The sequence below is a fragment of the Myotis nattereri genome, assembly GCF_964212035.1.
Source record: "Myotis nattereri genome assembly, chromosome: 10".
NCBI classification, from domain to species: Eukaryota; Metazoa; Chordata; class Mammalia; order Chiroptera; family Vespertilionidae; genus Myotis; species Myotis nattereri.
In genome coordinates this window covers 66142851-66157968 of record NC_138085.1, presented here as the reverse complement: position 1 = coordinate 66157968, position 15118 = coordinate 66142851, and the positions used below count along the sequence as shown (strand labels likewise).

Sequence of the window (15118 nt, the reverse complement as noted above, 5' to 3'; positions counted from 1 at the left end):
GTTAACTATTGTCAAAGACTGGAGTCTTTCAAAATAGGTAATTTCTCTTTTCAGAAGTCTATTAGTGACACCAAGCAATATCCCCAGAGTTAGTCACCCTTTATACAGTGAAATAATTCTCAAAGGATGGCAGTATTCAGATAGTAAATGGTATTTTTCTAAGCTACAAAATCTTTTAAAAGGTAAAAATGTAAAATTACCAAGAAAACTACATTGGAATTTTTTTTTTAATATATTTTTATTGATTTCAGAGAGGAAGGGAGAGGGAGAGATAGAAACATCAATGATGAGAGAGAATCACTGATCAGCTGCCTCCTGCATGCCCCCCACTGGGGATCGAGCCCGCAACCTGGGCATATACCCTGACTGGGAATCGAACCGGTGACCCTGGGTCGATGCTCAACCGCTGAGCTACACCCGGCTGGGCAACACTGGAATTTTTAAGGTGATAATGATTTTATTTTATTTAAAAGAATAAGAAAATTGATCATATTTTAACAAAAAAATGTTATTTAATAAGTAATACTCATTTGAAATGTTCGAGTATTTAAAGGAAAAGAATACTGACTGGTAAAATTACTTACTAGCACCGCTGCTCTCTTTGTCCCCTGCACTTTTGGCTAGGCTCATGGCATATTCACAGACTTCAGCTGCTTCTCTTTGTGCAAGCTGCCGGAGACAAGCCACTGCTGCTCGTCGAAGTAACAAATGGGAACTACATAAGTGAACCTAGAAGCCATAATTGTAGACATTTTTTTAAAAAAAGCTGTAATTGTACTTGCCTCAAAAAAGTATATAAACACCTAACTTGTGAAGAGGCTCTCCATTTAACAGCCTCAGCTGTTTAAATAACATCCTTATATAATAAAGATGTAATATGCAAATGGTCATTAAGCCATGAAGTGTAATGTCTGACCGCATAATGACCAGATCACGGATCAGCAGGAGGGTGGGGCAGTGAGCTACAAGCAGGCGGCTGAGAGCAACAGGAAGGGGCAGGGCAGCAAGCTATGAGGGGGCAAGGCGGTGGAGGGAGCTACAGGAGGGCGGGGCAGCGGGCGGAGAGCTACAGGAGGGCAGCAGCAAGCTACTGGTGCACGGATTTGTGTGCAGGGCTACTAGTAGTCAAATAATGGATGTTAGAAAAATAATACCAATAAAATATATAAAGAACATTTCAGTAGCTAAAGTAACTGTCCCAAGACCTGAGCACTAAATATCATACAAGTATACCTAATAAAATTCTAGAAGGATCTTTTGCATATCTTATTTTACACATGGTCCTACTAAACTTTTTAAGTGTATAGAGATTAAATATAGTGAATGAAAATTTAGGGGGCAGAATGCACAGTAAAAACTGAAAGCAAAGGAGGATATTAATTAAAATTCTAAAAAAAAAAAATGAACCAAACAAACATCTGAAAAGAATTGGAAAATGTAGCCATTTGGTATGGAATTTTCTTTAACTTCAAAAGTTCCTGAAAGAATCAATATCGTATACTTAATACATACAGTATGATTAAGAGCTCAGGCTTTGCTTGTCAGATTGGATTTGAATCCTGGCTCTGTCACTTATTCCTGAGTGACCTTAGATAATTTACTTATCCTCTCTGTGCCTTGTTTGCCCATATATAAAGTGGGGATAGTAATTCTTCACAGTGTGACATGAACATTCCTGTTCATGTCTTTTGGCAGACATGTGCATGCATTTCTGTCAGGTATTTACTTAACAGTGGACCTGCTGGATAATAGTGCAGGCACATATTCAACTTCTATAGATTATGCCTAATTATTCTCCAATAAAGCTTCTCCCCCCCCCCCCCCCACCTTACATTTCACAAAACTCAGGAACAGGAACATTGCTTGCTCCTACAACAGACCTCCACCTTCCAATAAAAACCCCTATTATTTTACACTTTATGTCATCCTGCTATCTCTTCTTGTATCTACTATCCTCAACAAGTGGACACCCTGCTCTGTCACTGACAACTTGGGCATTCAGCTCAAGTCTTTCTCTCACTGACATCTCCTACAATTACCTATAGACATCAATGCCTATGTGCAGAATAGTCTGTCGGGACATGGTACAACGAGCAAGTAATAATTCAATAGAAAGGAGCACGGAGTTTATAAAAATCTAAATTGATTCCACTAATACGGATGAACGTATGTGTAGATTATTTTTCAGAGAGTGTCAAAAGATCTGGTAATGGAAGGGACTTCTGTCAATATGGAAATTGGACAACCTCTTGAATGGCCCTTTTTCTCATCTTATCCTACCACACCATCTCCTTCCCACCAGCTGCCTGTAATCTCACTACTTACTTTTTGAAAGAGTTTCAGGAAAGAGCTCCAACATGCCTTGTAATAAAACCCTTGAGGTTCTACTAAGGAAATAGGTTTGGAGACATAATGCTGTGTTAACAAAAGGAAGTTCATTGCATTCCCTGTGGCTTACGGATAACTGCCACTGAGATAAAGAAAGTCATGTTATTACTTTCCCAGGTCCTCTTAAATGTGTTCTAGCACATAAGGTCAACCCCATAGTATAATTACCTTTAAGGAGAAAAAAAAAGGGGAGAGGAACCAGATAATTTGTGGAGTGTGTGTCTGCATCTCCATCATATTTGTCAGTTGCCTACCTAAGCTTCAATCCTATAACCAGTTCACCTCACTCATGTCGTGCCATCTATGGCCTCAGAGCTTGGGCATTAGACCATGGCTTTTGCCAGGATGTTTCATATCATGTTGAAGAATTAAATTTAGTGCACATTCTAGTTAACTATTTTCTTTGCATATGCTCTTTGTAAACATTGTACATTTGGTTTCTGCTCTGTGGCACACTCAAATTCCTTGATAATCTGGAACTAATTCAGTTCCCCGTGGTGAAACAGGAGCAAACTTGGTGGAGTAAAGCTAAATATACCACTTGAGATCTAATATCATGGTCTTCCAGTTCCTTCACCACATTGTGGATAACCTTCTCTTCCCTTTTCTCAGCAATATCTTCCCATGGTTATATCTATTATACCTTTCCTTCTCGCTATATATTAGCCTCCTCCTGTCGTTGTCTTTCTCCCTTATCCAAATGAAATGTCATAATCCATTGTTAACTTCCTCACTTCCTTCATCCTGCTGTCATTTAATGAATCAACTTGGCCAAAGCCCAGCTATGAATGTATCAAAGTATCTGGCTGCTCAAAGTCTGCACCCAAGTTGTTTACAGGTGCTGAACAAATTCTCACAATAAGGTGAACTGGTACCATCATAAATCACACAGTGGAGCCAAAGAAGCCACACTGATCTTGTATTTCTCCATATACTCCCAACTCCCATGTCCCATTCTCCTCAAACTTCTGGCCCTCCTCCCAACCTATACCTATACTCATCCTCTCCTCCTTTCTTTACGTTGCACTGGAAGAGCTATTTACTTATGCCCTGGAAACTCTATCCCATTAGAAATCTTGAAAATATATACACATACATACATACATACATATATATATTTCCATGCCGTTAGCAGGTACAACTGGGGCTGGTGCTGTCAGTGCATAAGAGTAGCGGCGGTGGGAGCGGGGTTCCTGGCAGACAGGGGCCTAAGGGTGCAGCAGGAGGGGCCGGGAGGGGGCGCGGAGGATGGTCTGAGACTTGCCCCTGTGTCCACTGCAGCCTCACAGCCCACAGTTCAAGGTGCATGAATTCATGCACTGGGTCCCTAGTATTAAATATTCCTTCTATGCCTTGTACCAGTGGTTCTCAACCTCCCTAATGCCGTGACCCTTTAATACAGTTCCTCATGTTGTGGTGACCCCCAACCATAAAATTATTTTCGTTGCTACTTCATAACTGTAATTTTGCTACTGTTATGAATTGTAATGTAAATATCTTATATGAAGGATATATTTAGGCGACCCCTGTGAAAGGGTCATTCGACCCCCAAAGGGGTCGCAACCCACAGGTTGAGAACTGCTGCCTTATACCATTAACTCTCCCACCCTATAGCCTCCATCTCATCAGCAATTAAACATACTCATTTCTCTCTACTTTAAGAGAAAAAGAATCTCTCCTGACTCCATCACCCCCTTGCCCTACTGTCCTCTCCTTACAGTCAAACTTCTGGAAAGAAGTTTCTGTTTACAGTCCATCTTTAACCCAATGTATCTGGGCTTCTATTTGTGCTACTCTACCAGATGACTAAACAGTTCCTTACATGCATCACACTCTTTCCTGTCTTGGGGCCTTTTACTTATTTTCTCTCTGCCTAAAAATAAATGCTGTCCACTCCAATAACATGCTCTTCCTCAAACTAACTCTTATTTATCCTGAAAATCACACCTTAAATAGCATTTTTTCCACGGGAATCTTTTCTGAATGCCTGGATTATGATAGGTTTCCCTATCAAATGCTCTCCTATAGCCTTTACTAGCACCTATTTCATTTGTAAATAATCACTGTTAAGCATGTTCCCTTGAAACCATAATTTTCATTATGACAGAGGCTTCATCTTATCTCATCCACAAATGTATCTCCATACTTTGCATGGTGTCTGGCATATAGTAGGCTCTCACTAAATATTTGTTGAGTGAATAAACTAATGACTGTGAGGATAGCAACAGATTCTCAGAAGTTATCAAACTTCAAGAAATAAAATTCTGAGTGGGAAACTCTAAAAACATGAAGGACTATTAGCTAAGAAATAAACAGTTCACCAAAACACATCTTAAGATGTATGTGTGTGTGTGTGGGGTGGGAGGGGGAGTGGGGGGGGGAGAATCGGTAAATAAAATAAATAGTCAGAAAGTGACTACTGAAGCCAAAACCCTAGAATTCATCCTCTAGGAAACCTACTTTTTTGTTTATTTTGGTCTAGTTTGAGCTTTTGGGAAACAAATTTGGAGCTCTCTAAATAAATCAGTAAATAAAAGAACTTTATACTCACACAAAGGCTGGGAACAAGACTAGATAGGTTGACATGTCGTGGTGCAAACATGTGAAGCTGCTGAAGGCAAGATATGGCAGCTGCCTGAACGAGAGAATCTGAATGGTCCTGGGTAATTGCACAGCCCACCAAACAAGAAGAACGAATTGTGGAAATAGTTGCTCCATTTCCTAGTAGTAAAAGAAAAAAAAAAATGCACAAAACAACTACTTTATTATTATCACCAAAAAAACTCCTAGAAAACAATTATCTTCTAAATAACCCTCCTTCTGATTACTTTTTAGGTTGTTTCTAAACAAAACGTCTGCAAAGTCCATGGAAATCATTTTGAAACACAATGATATATGACAATGATGCACCTCTGTTAGATTTAGCTAAGTTTGTATTTATTTCCTGAAAAATGATATTGTCTTTTAAACCTGTCAGTTTTATGTAAAAGGGCCAAAAGATTCATCATGTCTGGTTCTCTGTTCAACTAACATTATCACCTCTATCATACAGTATATTGAAATCCCATTTTCCAAATAAGATTAAGAGTAACTTTTACAGTGATAGTTAGGAAAAGTAAATTATAGTATTATATGCTGTGTATAAAAATGTCTTAATTGCCAAATATAAGTGATTTAAAAATTTTACCAATGTAAAACAAAATAATTTTATATACGCATAAAGACTAAGCAAGGAAATCAGAGTCACATTCTAATTTGAAATATGCATGCTTCATCGTCATCATATCCAAAAGCACTTGGTAAATACATAATCAAAGGCACATATTGATTCTCTCCATATCCTTCTGATATTCACTGAAGCTAGAATTATCAACTTTCTCAAAGAGGACACTGAGTCCAAAAAAGAGATATGTCTAAATCACACATTTTTTTTCAATTCCTAGCATTTTTTCTTAAGATCTTATTTCTACTTCTTTCTTTTTAAAAATATCTGTCCATAGTAGTTAAAAATGCAAGCAGAGGAAATGGATCTGAGCTTCATCTCTGACTCAAACTACTCACTGTATACTTGGAAAAGCTTTTAATCTCTCTCTGACTTAGTATTTCATCAGTAAAATAGAGAGATATATCTATGTCAGGATTATTGTCAGAATTAAGTGAAATAATGTTTAAGAAGCTTTACCCATTGAAAGGACTTAATAAATGCTGAAATACATTTTTAAATAAAGCTTGACCCATTGAAAGCACTTAATAAATGCTGAAATATTCAGGATAAATTCACAGTAATTTGCTGATGTGAGTGTTTAATTTAGCCATTAGTTGAATTATTTCAGTGGAATTGAAAGGTAACAACATAGACCTTAGAATCATAAATCTGCTACTCTGTTCAGTAATTCTAGGCAAGTTACTTATTATCCCTAGGCTTGCTTCCTCAGGGAAAAATTAGATAATATTATCTACTTTATGGCAGTGGTTTTTTCAAAACTATGCTCCTGATACTTAGAGTTCAAAAAAATAGTGAAACTAAAGTCCATGAAGAAAAGTGAATGGTTCTCCAGGCCAAAGGAATCCACTTTTATCTTTATCTTCATTTAGAAATGTCTTCTCTGTTTAAAACGTCAAAAAACACTGAGAGTCAGGTTTATTGTAGAGATTTATAAAATAATAAGTAAAAAGCAGAGTTCCAGGCCTCCCGTAAGTTGCAAGCATTTAATACACAGTAATGATTATTATTACAACATTTCTTTAAGCAACATGATGATGACATTCAGGAAACTGAAAGATAGCAATTATCTGCCTAGTTCCTCTAATTTAAGATGAACTTACCTTGTAGTTCAGGGCCAACAGTAGTGATTATAGCACCCAAGCATCTACCCAAACACTGATGAACTTCCATATGTGAGGGTGGAACTGTCAACAGCAAGGTAAGAACTAGAGACAATGTTGGTTCCACATACCCACGGTACATGGGGCCACTAGAATCCACTATCAAAGCCAGTGAATGAAGAGACCAAGTCTGGAATAAAATATATTAATTTTATATTAAATTTTAGTAAATACTATCATCTTAATTTTTAATCAACGGTCAAGAAACACTTAAAAATATATTCCTTAAGAAATAAAAGGTAGCACATAAGTTACCGATCACCAAGAACCAAAGCAACTGATATCTTTAAAGGTTCTCTGTAGCGTGGCTTTGAATGTCAGAAATAAAATGTCAATGGTGAACTAATTTTCTTCTACTTTAATGTATATATATTTTACCCTGTCAAAGATAATGACTTACGTAATAAGTGTTTGATTCCGTGGATGCTTATGGACAGTATCTTTATTGTATATACTATTGGAGTTTTGCTAAAAAACTCGCCTGAAATGAAACAATGATCGTGACAATGTTCTGTACTCAGACATATTTCTAGAGCCATCACACACACACAACAGCTCTTCAAGTGCCATGGAATTAGTTCAGGCTCATGTTTATGTTTACTAAGTACAAAGTAATCTCACTGGCTAATAGCATTTACAAAACTAACCCCAGAACATTATATGGTTATCAGCACAGGCCTGAGTAAAGATAAAGTGCTTCAAACTGCCCACACCAGCGTAGAGCTCATCTTTTATTTCTACTGTTGGCAGCTCTAAAGGAGAGCTGGACCAGTTGGCTGAGGACAGAAGTTTCCCAACATGCCAGCTTAGTAGGAAAAAATCCATACCTTAACTTCTACTACCTGTCAGTCTACTACACCAATCCTAGAGAACTTAGCAACCTGACTTGGACAGGTTGTGTACAGAAACGACACCTACTGACAGAGTTAGCAAAAGTAGTAAGAAAACAGTACTTTGATGGAGTAAGACCAGAGCACACGCACACATTTTAGAGAAACAAATTAATGAAAGTAACAAAACTATAATAAGGATTTCTAAAGACAATATAATTAAAGCACAAAGGAGTTTCTAGAAATGTTAAAAAAAAACACAAAACCAGAATTTATATTAAAAATTCAGAACAGGTTTTCGAACAAGACCCAACGATTTTGCCTCGGTTGGCTCCGGCTTGAGTGCAATTTCTTTTTGTTTCCAGCCCCCGCGCCCCCCTAACCACCCCCCCCCCAAAATGTTCCGACCAAGGAATGCCTTCCGAGTGCTCGGGAGGGCGTGGCTTAAGTGTCCTAGGAAGGCTGGAAACAGATTGCAAGGATGGGGCAACCCCCACAATAAAGCCTCAACCAATGGCAACTCAGGTTTTAATTATCTATTTCCCCCAGAATTTGGCTTTTAGAAAAATACGCAAAACAGCGAAAAAGTGTGTGTGGGGGGGAAGGGGGGAGTGGTTAAAAAAAATTTTTTTTTCAGTAGAAAACTGGGGGTGGAGGGTGGGGGGGGGGAGTAGTTCTTGCTGAAACCCAAAATCAGTACCTTGAAGATAAAATGGAGGAACTATCATATAACAAAGTAAAAATACAAAAAAAAGGAAAAACACAATAGACTTAAATGAATTCTTTTATGAATAATAATAATTCTAGTAAAATAAAAAGATACACTTATACAGAATTTGATGACATTTCTAAGCTTCAAGGACAGAGAGAAAAATTCTTACACACTGTCAAGCCAAAACATAAGGTTATAGACAAAAAATATATTTCAGATATGTTTTTTGACAAAAGCAATGAAAAAATGGAGGAAAAAAATAGTTATGCCCACAAGCAACCATTAATTTAGCATTTTATTAACATAGTAAGCTGTTGTTTTTTGGAAATGGGAAATATATGCATAGTATAAAAGAAGAAGTTTTACCTGGATGCACAAAGAAACACTGCAAAGAAACTTTAAATAGTATTTGCACATCAGTTTTTTAGTTTTTGGTTTCTGTTACTTTTAATTTTCTAAAGAACTTATTTGGAAGTTTTTATAGATCACTGACTAAAAACTGAGATGTTAATACTTACTAAAATTTAATGTTTTAAAAATCAAGCTACCATTAGCCTCCAATGTACCACATTAGAAGACAGAAGATACTGAGACATTTATGGATAATCAAAGAAAGGGACTGTGTGCCAAGAATGGTATAACCAACTAAATCTCATCCACATGTGAAAGCAGAGGAAGTTACTTTTTTTTAAAAATATATTTTATTGATTTTTTACAGAGAGGAAGGGAGAGGAATAGAGAGTTAGAAACATCGATGAGAGAGAAACATTGATCAGCTGCCTCCTGCACACTCCCCACTGGGGATGTTCCCGCAACCAAGGCACATGCCCTTGACCGGAATGGAACCCAGGACCTTGAGTCCGCAGGCTGATGCTCTATCCATTGAGCCAAACCGGTAGGGCAAAAGCTACTTTTAAGATATGCATACCACTCAAGACCCTTCCTAAAATAACTATTGCTAGAGGAAGTTCTCCAAAGAACAAGGATATCAAGAAAGGAGTTGAGGATACAAAAAAGAAAACATTATTGAACAGTAAGTCTCCAGTAACTATAGTTAAATACATGTAGACAAACAACTGTGAAACATGACTTTTGAGTTAGGATTCTCAAAACAGAAGAAACAGGGAGGAACACTTAAGACTAAGTTTTGTACTATTCTGTGAAGATATAAACTAAAATATTAGCTTTGAGGAAATGTAATTGATCCAAAGTATAGTAAAACTAGAGGCCTGGTGCACGAAATTCTTGCACTTGGGGGAGGGGGTCCCCCAGCCTGGCCTGTACTCTCTCACAGTGCGGGAGCCCTGCAATCGATCACCCCAAAGAGATAGGCCCCACCCACCCATCCGGTGCTCCTCGATGGTTGCCCCAAAGAGATAGGCTGGAACGGCGGAAATCGCCTCCATGCCATGTGGAGCCATGGGAGACCCGGCCTCACTGTGCGGAGCCGCGTGACCCTCTGTGCCACACAGAGCCACCGGGACCCACCTCCGTGCCGCATGAAGCCGTGGGACCTCCAACGTCAAGTCCCTGCCCACCCATGGGTGTCCACTGTGCACGCAGCCTCCTGGTGATTGCTCGTTACAGCGTGAGGGTGTCATGGTGTGAGGGAACCACGGCGTGATGACCATTAGCATATTAGCTCTTTATTATATAGGATGTCTTGTCATAAAAAGCCATGTAGGGCAGTCATTGAGAGGAGTTTGGTTTTAAAAAATTAAAGCAAAAGAGGGCTGAGAAAATGGTGAAGATAAAAGAAGGAAGATAACTAGCACCTATACCAGGGGTGGGCAAACTTTTTGACTCGAGGGCCACAATGGGTTCTTAAACTGGACCGGAGGGCCGAACAAAAGCATGGATGGAGTGTTTGTGTGAACTAATATAAATTCAAAGTAAACATCATTACATAAAAGGGTACGGTCTTTTTTTGTTTGTTTGTTTTATTCATTTCAAATGGGCCGGATCCGGCCCGCGGGCCATAGTTTGCCCACGGCTGACCTATACTCTCTTTTTTTAAAAAAAAGTTTTTTTAAATATATTTTATTGATTTTTTACACAGAGGAAGGGAGAGGGATAGTTAGAAACATCGATGAGAGAGAAACATCGACCAGCTGCCTCCTGCACACCCCTACTGGGGATATGCCCTTGACTGGAATCGAACCTGGGACCCTTCAGTCCGCAGGCTGATGGTCCATCCACTGAGCCAAATCGGTTAGGGCTATTCTCTCTTTTTTAAATCCTTAACCACAGATATGTTTTTATTGATTTTAGAGAGGAGGGGGGAGAAAGAGAGAGAGAAAAAAACATCTCCATGTGAGAGAGAAACATCGACTGGTTGCCTCACAAATGTGCCCTGACCAGGAATTAAACTCACAACCTTTTGGTATACTGGACGTTGCTCCAACCAACTGAGCCACCCAGCCAGGGCAGTAGCACCTACTTTTTGACATAAATAAAACAAGCAGCAACCGCCTGGGTAAAATAATTTTTCTTCCAAACTAGTATAAAACTGCATTAAAAAAGTAGTATGGCACCTCTTAAGGAACAAGATTACTTGATTTTTATTTTTAACACTTTTGGGAATTTTGTGCTTTACATAGCTAGAAACCTTTACCAAGAAGTCTAAGGCAAACTAAACCTATAGACTAGTTTAAATTTAATAACTCGTTTGGGAAGAGTGGATTTAGTGTCTTTTATCTAATCCTAAAGGAACTCATTCATCATCTCAACAAACTAATGGCAAGTAGTAATAAAAATTGAACTTGTGAGTCTCAATATGAGGCTGGCAAGTTGGATGCTAATGCATTTATATATTATTAATATTTTCAGGTGCTTCAACGTGAAGTGGTAAATCAAGAATGCAGTACATCTTTGCATACAGAAGTTCTTGACTCTCAATGTAGTTAATTCTATTTGTATTTCTAAACAAACAAAAAATTCAGAGTACACTTGAAAATTCAACCAATAACCCTGGACCTGGGTTGGGGTATTAGGGGAGAGAGAGAAGGCTGGATATTAAAAAAAAAAAGATCTAATAAAGGTAAGAAAATGCAAAAAAGAGAAAACAAATACAATGGATGATAAATAACAACAAGAAAATACGTTTAAAGGAATGTATGTGGAATGGGTTGAATTCCCAAAATAATACAGTTTTAAGATTAGGTTAAAAAACAAAATCCTGTTATAAGCTGTTACATAAAACAAAATGACAAAAAATGATCCTAATACATTTTTTCTACCAACCTATTAGAATGATTACAATTTTATACAGCAAATCATTTTCCTAACACTATTATTCAAACACTTTATAATGAGTAAAATCAATATTATACCTGGACTTCAGAGGATGTTCCATCTTGTGCTAGAGCCAATAAAATGCTGACACTGGTCTTCAGATGTTGTCCTGAGCCGATACCACCAACATAACGATGCAAACAGCCCAGAGCCAATGAATGCCCAGTTCTGGATACAACATCTCGAGCCGATTTCAACCTGGGGAAAAAAGTATACTTCAGGGATTGGTTTTCTATTTCCCTGTGGCAATAACAAGCGTATAGCCACACAATAAAAAGGATTTATTATGGAAATCATGAAAGACTACAATCATGATTACTTTCTCTCTCCACTCCCAAACAAGTTACTAAATTTAAAATAGTTGGTTAAAGTGATATATTTCACTGAATAGAAAATGTGAAGAGGAACTACAGCTTTTCAGAACTATTCTCACAACCACTGCTTCCACACCTCCCTCTCCCACTAATGATTATTACACAGTTTGGTATAATTAGTACTTAAAATACAGTAATAGCTAAGAATGATTAATTTATATAACTCAAATATTGATTCTTGACCACTACTGATTTTCAACTTCTCTACTTAAGTACCTGATTAACAACCAACAGTCAATAATAACTGCACGTTATAATTTTAATCATATTTATTTGGAACTCTGAGGTAATTGTTTTTAATTAATATTAAAAGAAATCCTTAAAACCTAATGGTAATTTTCTCCTCTGTTTCAGGGATAATTTCAGAGATACACTTAGCAGCAGTTAGAAAAAGAATGACTCATTTTTAAAAGTGGGTAATTAATAGAAAAAATAATGGCAAGGGGAGAGGAGAGCAGTGGTGAAGAGAAAAGGACTTCAGAGCACCTCCTCAGAGCAGAGTAGACATAACTCAGAGACATCCTATTAGCATTCTTCTTGATTCCATTACGTAACATTCAAGAGTTGAAACTGAAGCCCTCACCACATTGAAAGCACTTAGCATATTACAACCTAGCTGGATTCTAGACTTTAATCAATTATTGAAATAAAAATGAAGGCCATTATGAGAAAAATCACAAAATATTGTCACATGCTATACCATTTGGAAAACATACAGCCCAGATAATAATTACTTATTAGTAATTACTAGACATCTAAAAAGACATCATTGCCTATGAAAGAAACTTACTTGTTGGTAAAGAGTCTCACTTACTTGTCAAAGCTATATTGGGCCATTCTAGCAATAAAAGTTGCTTCTCCAACCACCTGAGCCATTCTTCCAAGAGCTTCCCCTGCTGCACATCGTAAGATGGGGTTGGGGTTGTCAAGAGCGCCCATAACCAGTGTCAGAGCGGATTTACGTACTTCCTCGGGTCCTAAAGTACTTTTATTCTCAGCCAGGCCCTATGGTTAATTTTTTTTTAAAGGCAAGTCATAATTCACATTAAATAAAATTTTTAAATGTGCATAATCTTTGAAAATATACATATATCTTCAGACATTATTTTCTTCAGTCATCTTTCCAGTGCATATAACATATAGATACCTGTTAAATTAGTGGTAACTACTTTCCTAAACATGATTCAAAACATGATACAGATACACAACATAGTTACAGTTCATGGGCCCTAAAACCAACAATCCTTGGGAGTTGTTTTTATATATAAAAACACTGTATTATTAAATTAACTGTTATTCAACTGATTGAAATTTATCATTATAACTTTAAGGAAGGCCTAATGAGTAGGAAACTTTGATTCATTTATATAAAAATTCTAGAGAAGATAATTATGTCACAAAGAGTACCTCCAATTATATATCTAAAGGCTAAATTAGGTAATAACCAGTAACTGAATGTTGAGATAGCTTGTTCATCATTCCAAATGTTAATACTTCTGTTCTAGCTATACCTCCTGTCCTGGAACTTAATTTACTCATTGAGACCAAAAATCCAAGTTATGGTACCTGGGGAAAATGTTACTACAGCAAGGGCTTTAGCGAGCATATCTATATAGAAAAGAATACTGTACAGAAATATTACAGTTGGTTCACTAGCTTCCCAACCACTGAGGAAGACCATGACCACCCCACTTGTGTTTTAAAAAACTCAGATGTTAGTATTAGTTGACGATCTTTAAGAATGGCATATACTAACAGTTATGTAAATGGCACAAACCTATATTTCTACCAATGCCTGTATCCCCTTTCCCTGATGTTTATGAAACATGATTTACTTCATGCCTATTTAAACAGTTGTACTTGTTGCTATTTCACTTTAAAATAGTAATACCTTATAATTAACTCAGTGCTAAATAATATAGTAAGTTCTCAAATAATTAACTCAGTGCTAAATAATATAAGAAGTTTTCAAATACATCATTAGAGGCTGCAGGCTGCAAAATACAGTAACAAACTCTGATAGACAAAGCAATAGTCATTTCACTTTATACGTGTAGAAACTGATGTTAAAAGAAGACTAAATAAATTACACAAAGACATAAACCAAGTATTATGCAAAACCAGAACACAACCTCTAAATGCAGAATTTTTTCAACTATATAACACAACCTCTCCTGATTTATGGTCTAAACCACAAATCAAATTTAAGTTTCATCTTGTTAACTTTCAGCAGAATATTAGATTTCATCAGCCAGACATTTTTGAAAATTTCGACTGTCTGAACTACTGGCATTTGTAAAGTCTCAGGGGTCAAACTGAAAGAGTAACATTACTAAAATATAAAATACTCATTAATCACAATGAGCCTAATATAAAGTTTCTAGTAATTTAACTCAACTAATATAAAACATAGTTATCATGGGATATACTTTTAAACATCACAATAATCTAGTATGCCTGCCTTGTTAAAGGCATTAATTAAAATCATAGTTCAGAATACTTATTATGTTTTAAAGTAAATACCTTTAGTGCACTAAGAACAGCAGTAAAAATATTAAGCTGCACAGCCTGCTGGCGGACACCTTTGGCTTGTTTAACACATTCAGCAAAGTGATCCAACATCTGCAGTCTATAATAGAATAAGAGCAAATTAACAACACTTTTTACTCAAATATGGTCAAGAAATCAGAGATAAGGAAAGTATGACCTAATTGTTTAACAAATTATGCCTCAAGCTATCTCATTTCTATCTCATTCCCACAGCTGGTCCAATCAGATCTCTTCCGTCTGAATTAGTCTATGGACAGATGGCTATCAATTGAAACAAGAAAAGAGACTGAATATTAAGTATCAACCAGGAAAATGGCTTTTAACATGAACACCAGTATCCAAAAAAGTGTATGGCATATAGTAGGTGCTCAGGTTTTCTTGAATAGAGTAACAATGATTGATCATGCATCTGTGTGGAAGATTTTTAAGCTGAAAATAAAAAATTGTGGTACAGTTTTAAAAAATACTCTCAGGAGAAAATAGTACCTCATGCCCTATCCTTAGAAACTAATAGGGAGATTTTTTTAACAAAGATTTAGCTTTGGTCAATTATTTTAATGTAAAAAAACAGAAGTGAGTTAGAT

General features: G+C 36.9%; 1 protein-coding gene across 1 annotated transcript in view; it reads right to left on the bottom strand.

Annotated features, from left to right (window-relative positions):
• Positions 1-15118, bottom strand: part of HEATR5B (HEAT repeat containing 5B) — a 71585-nt gene that overhangs the window by 30620 nt on the left and 25847 nt on the right. The window contains exons 16-21 of the mRNA XM_081100631.1: positions 14508-14613; positions 12799-12989; positions 11649-11808; positions 6715-6904; positions 4940-5109; positions 585-729 (exon numbers count right to left, since the gene is read on the bottom strand). Coding sequence (XP_080956757.1) covers positions 585-729; positions 4940-5109; positions 6715-6904; positions 11649-11808; positions 12799-12989; positions 14508-14613 — 962 coding nt within the window. The remainder of the gene's footprint in view (positions 1-584; positions 730-4939; positions 5110-6714; positions 6905-11648; positions 11809-12798; positions 12990-14507; positions 14614-15118) is intronic.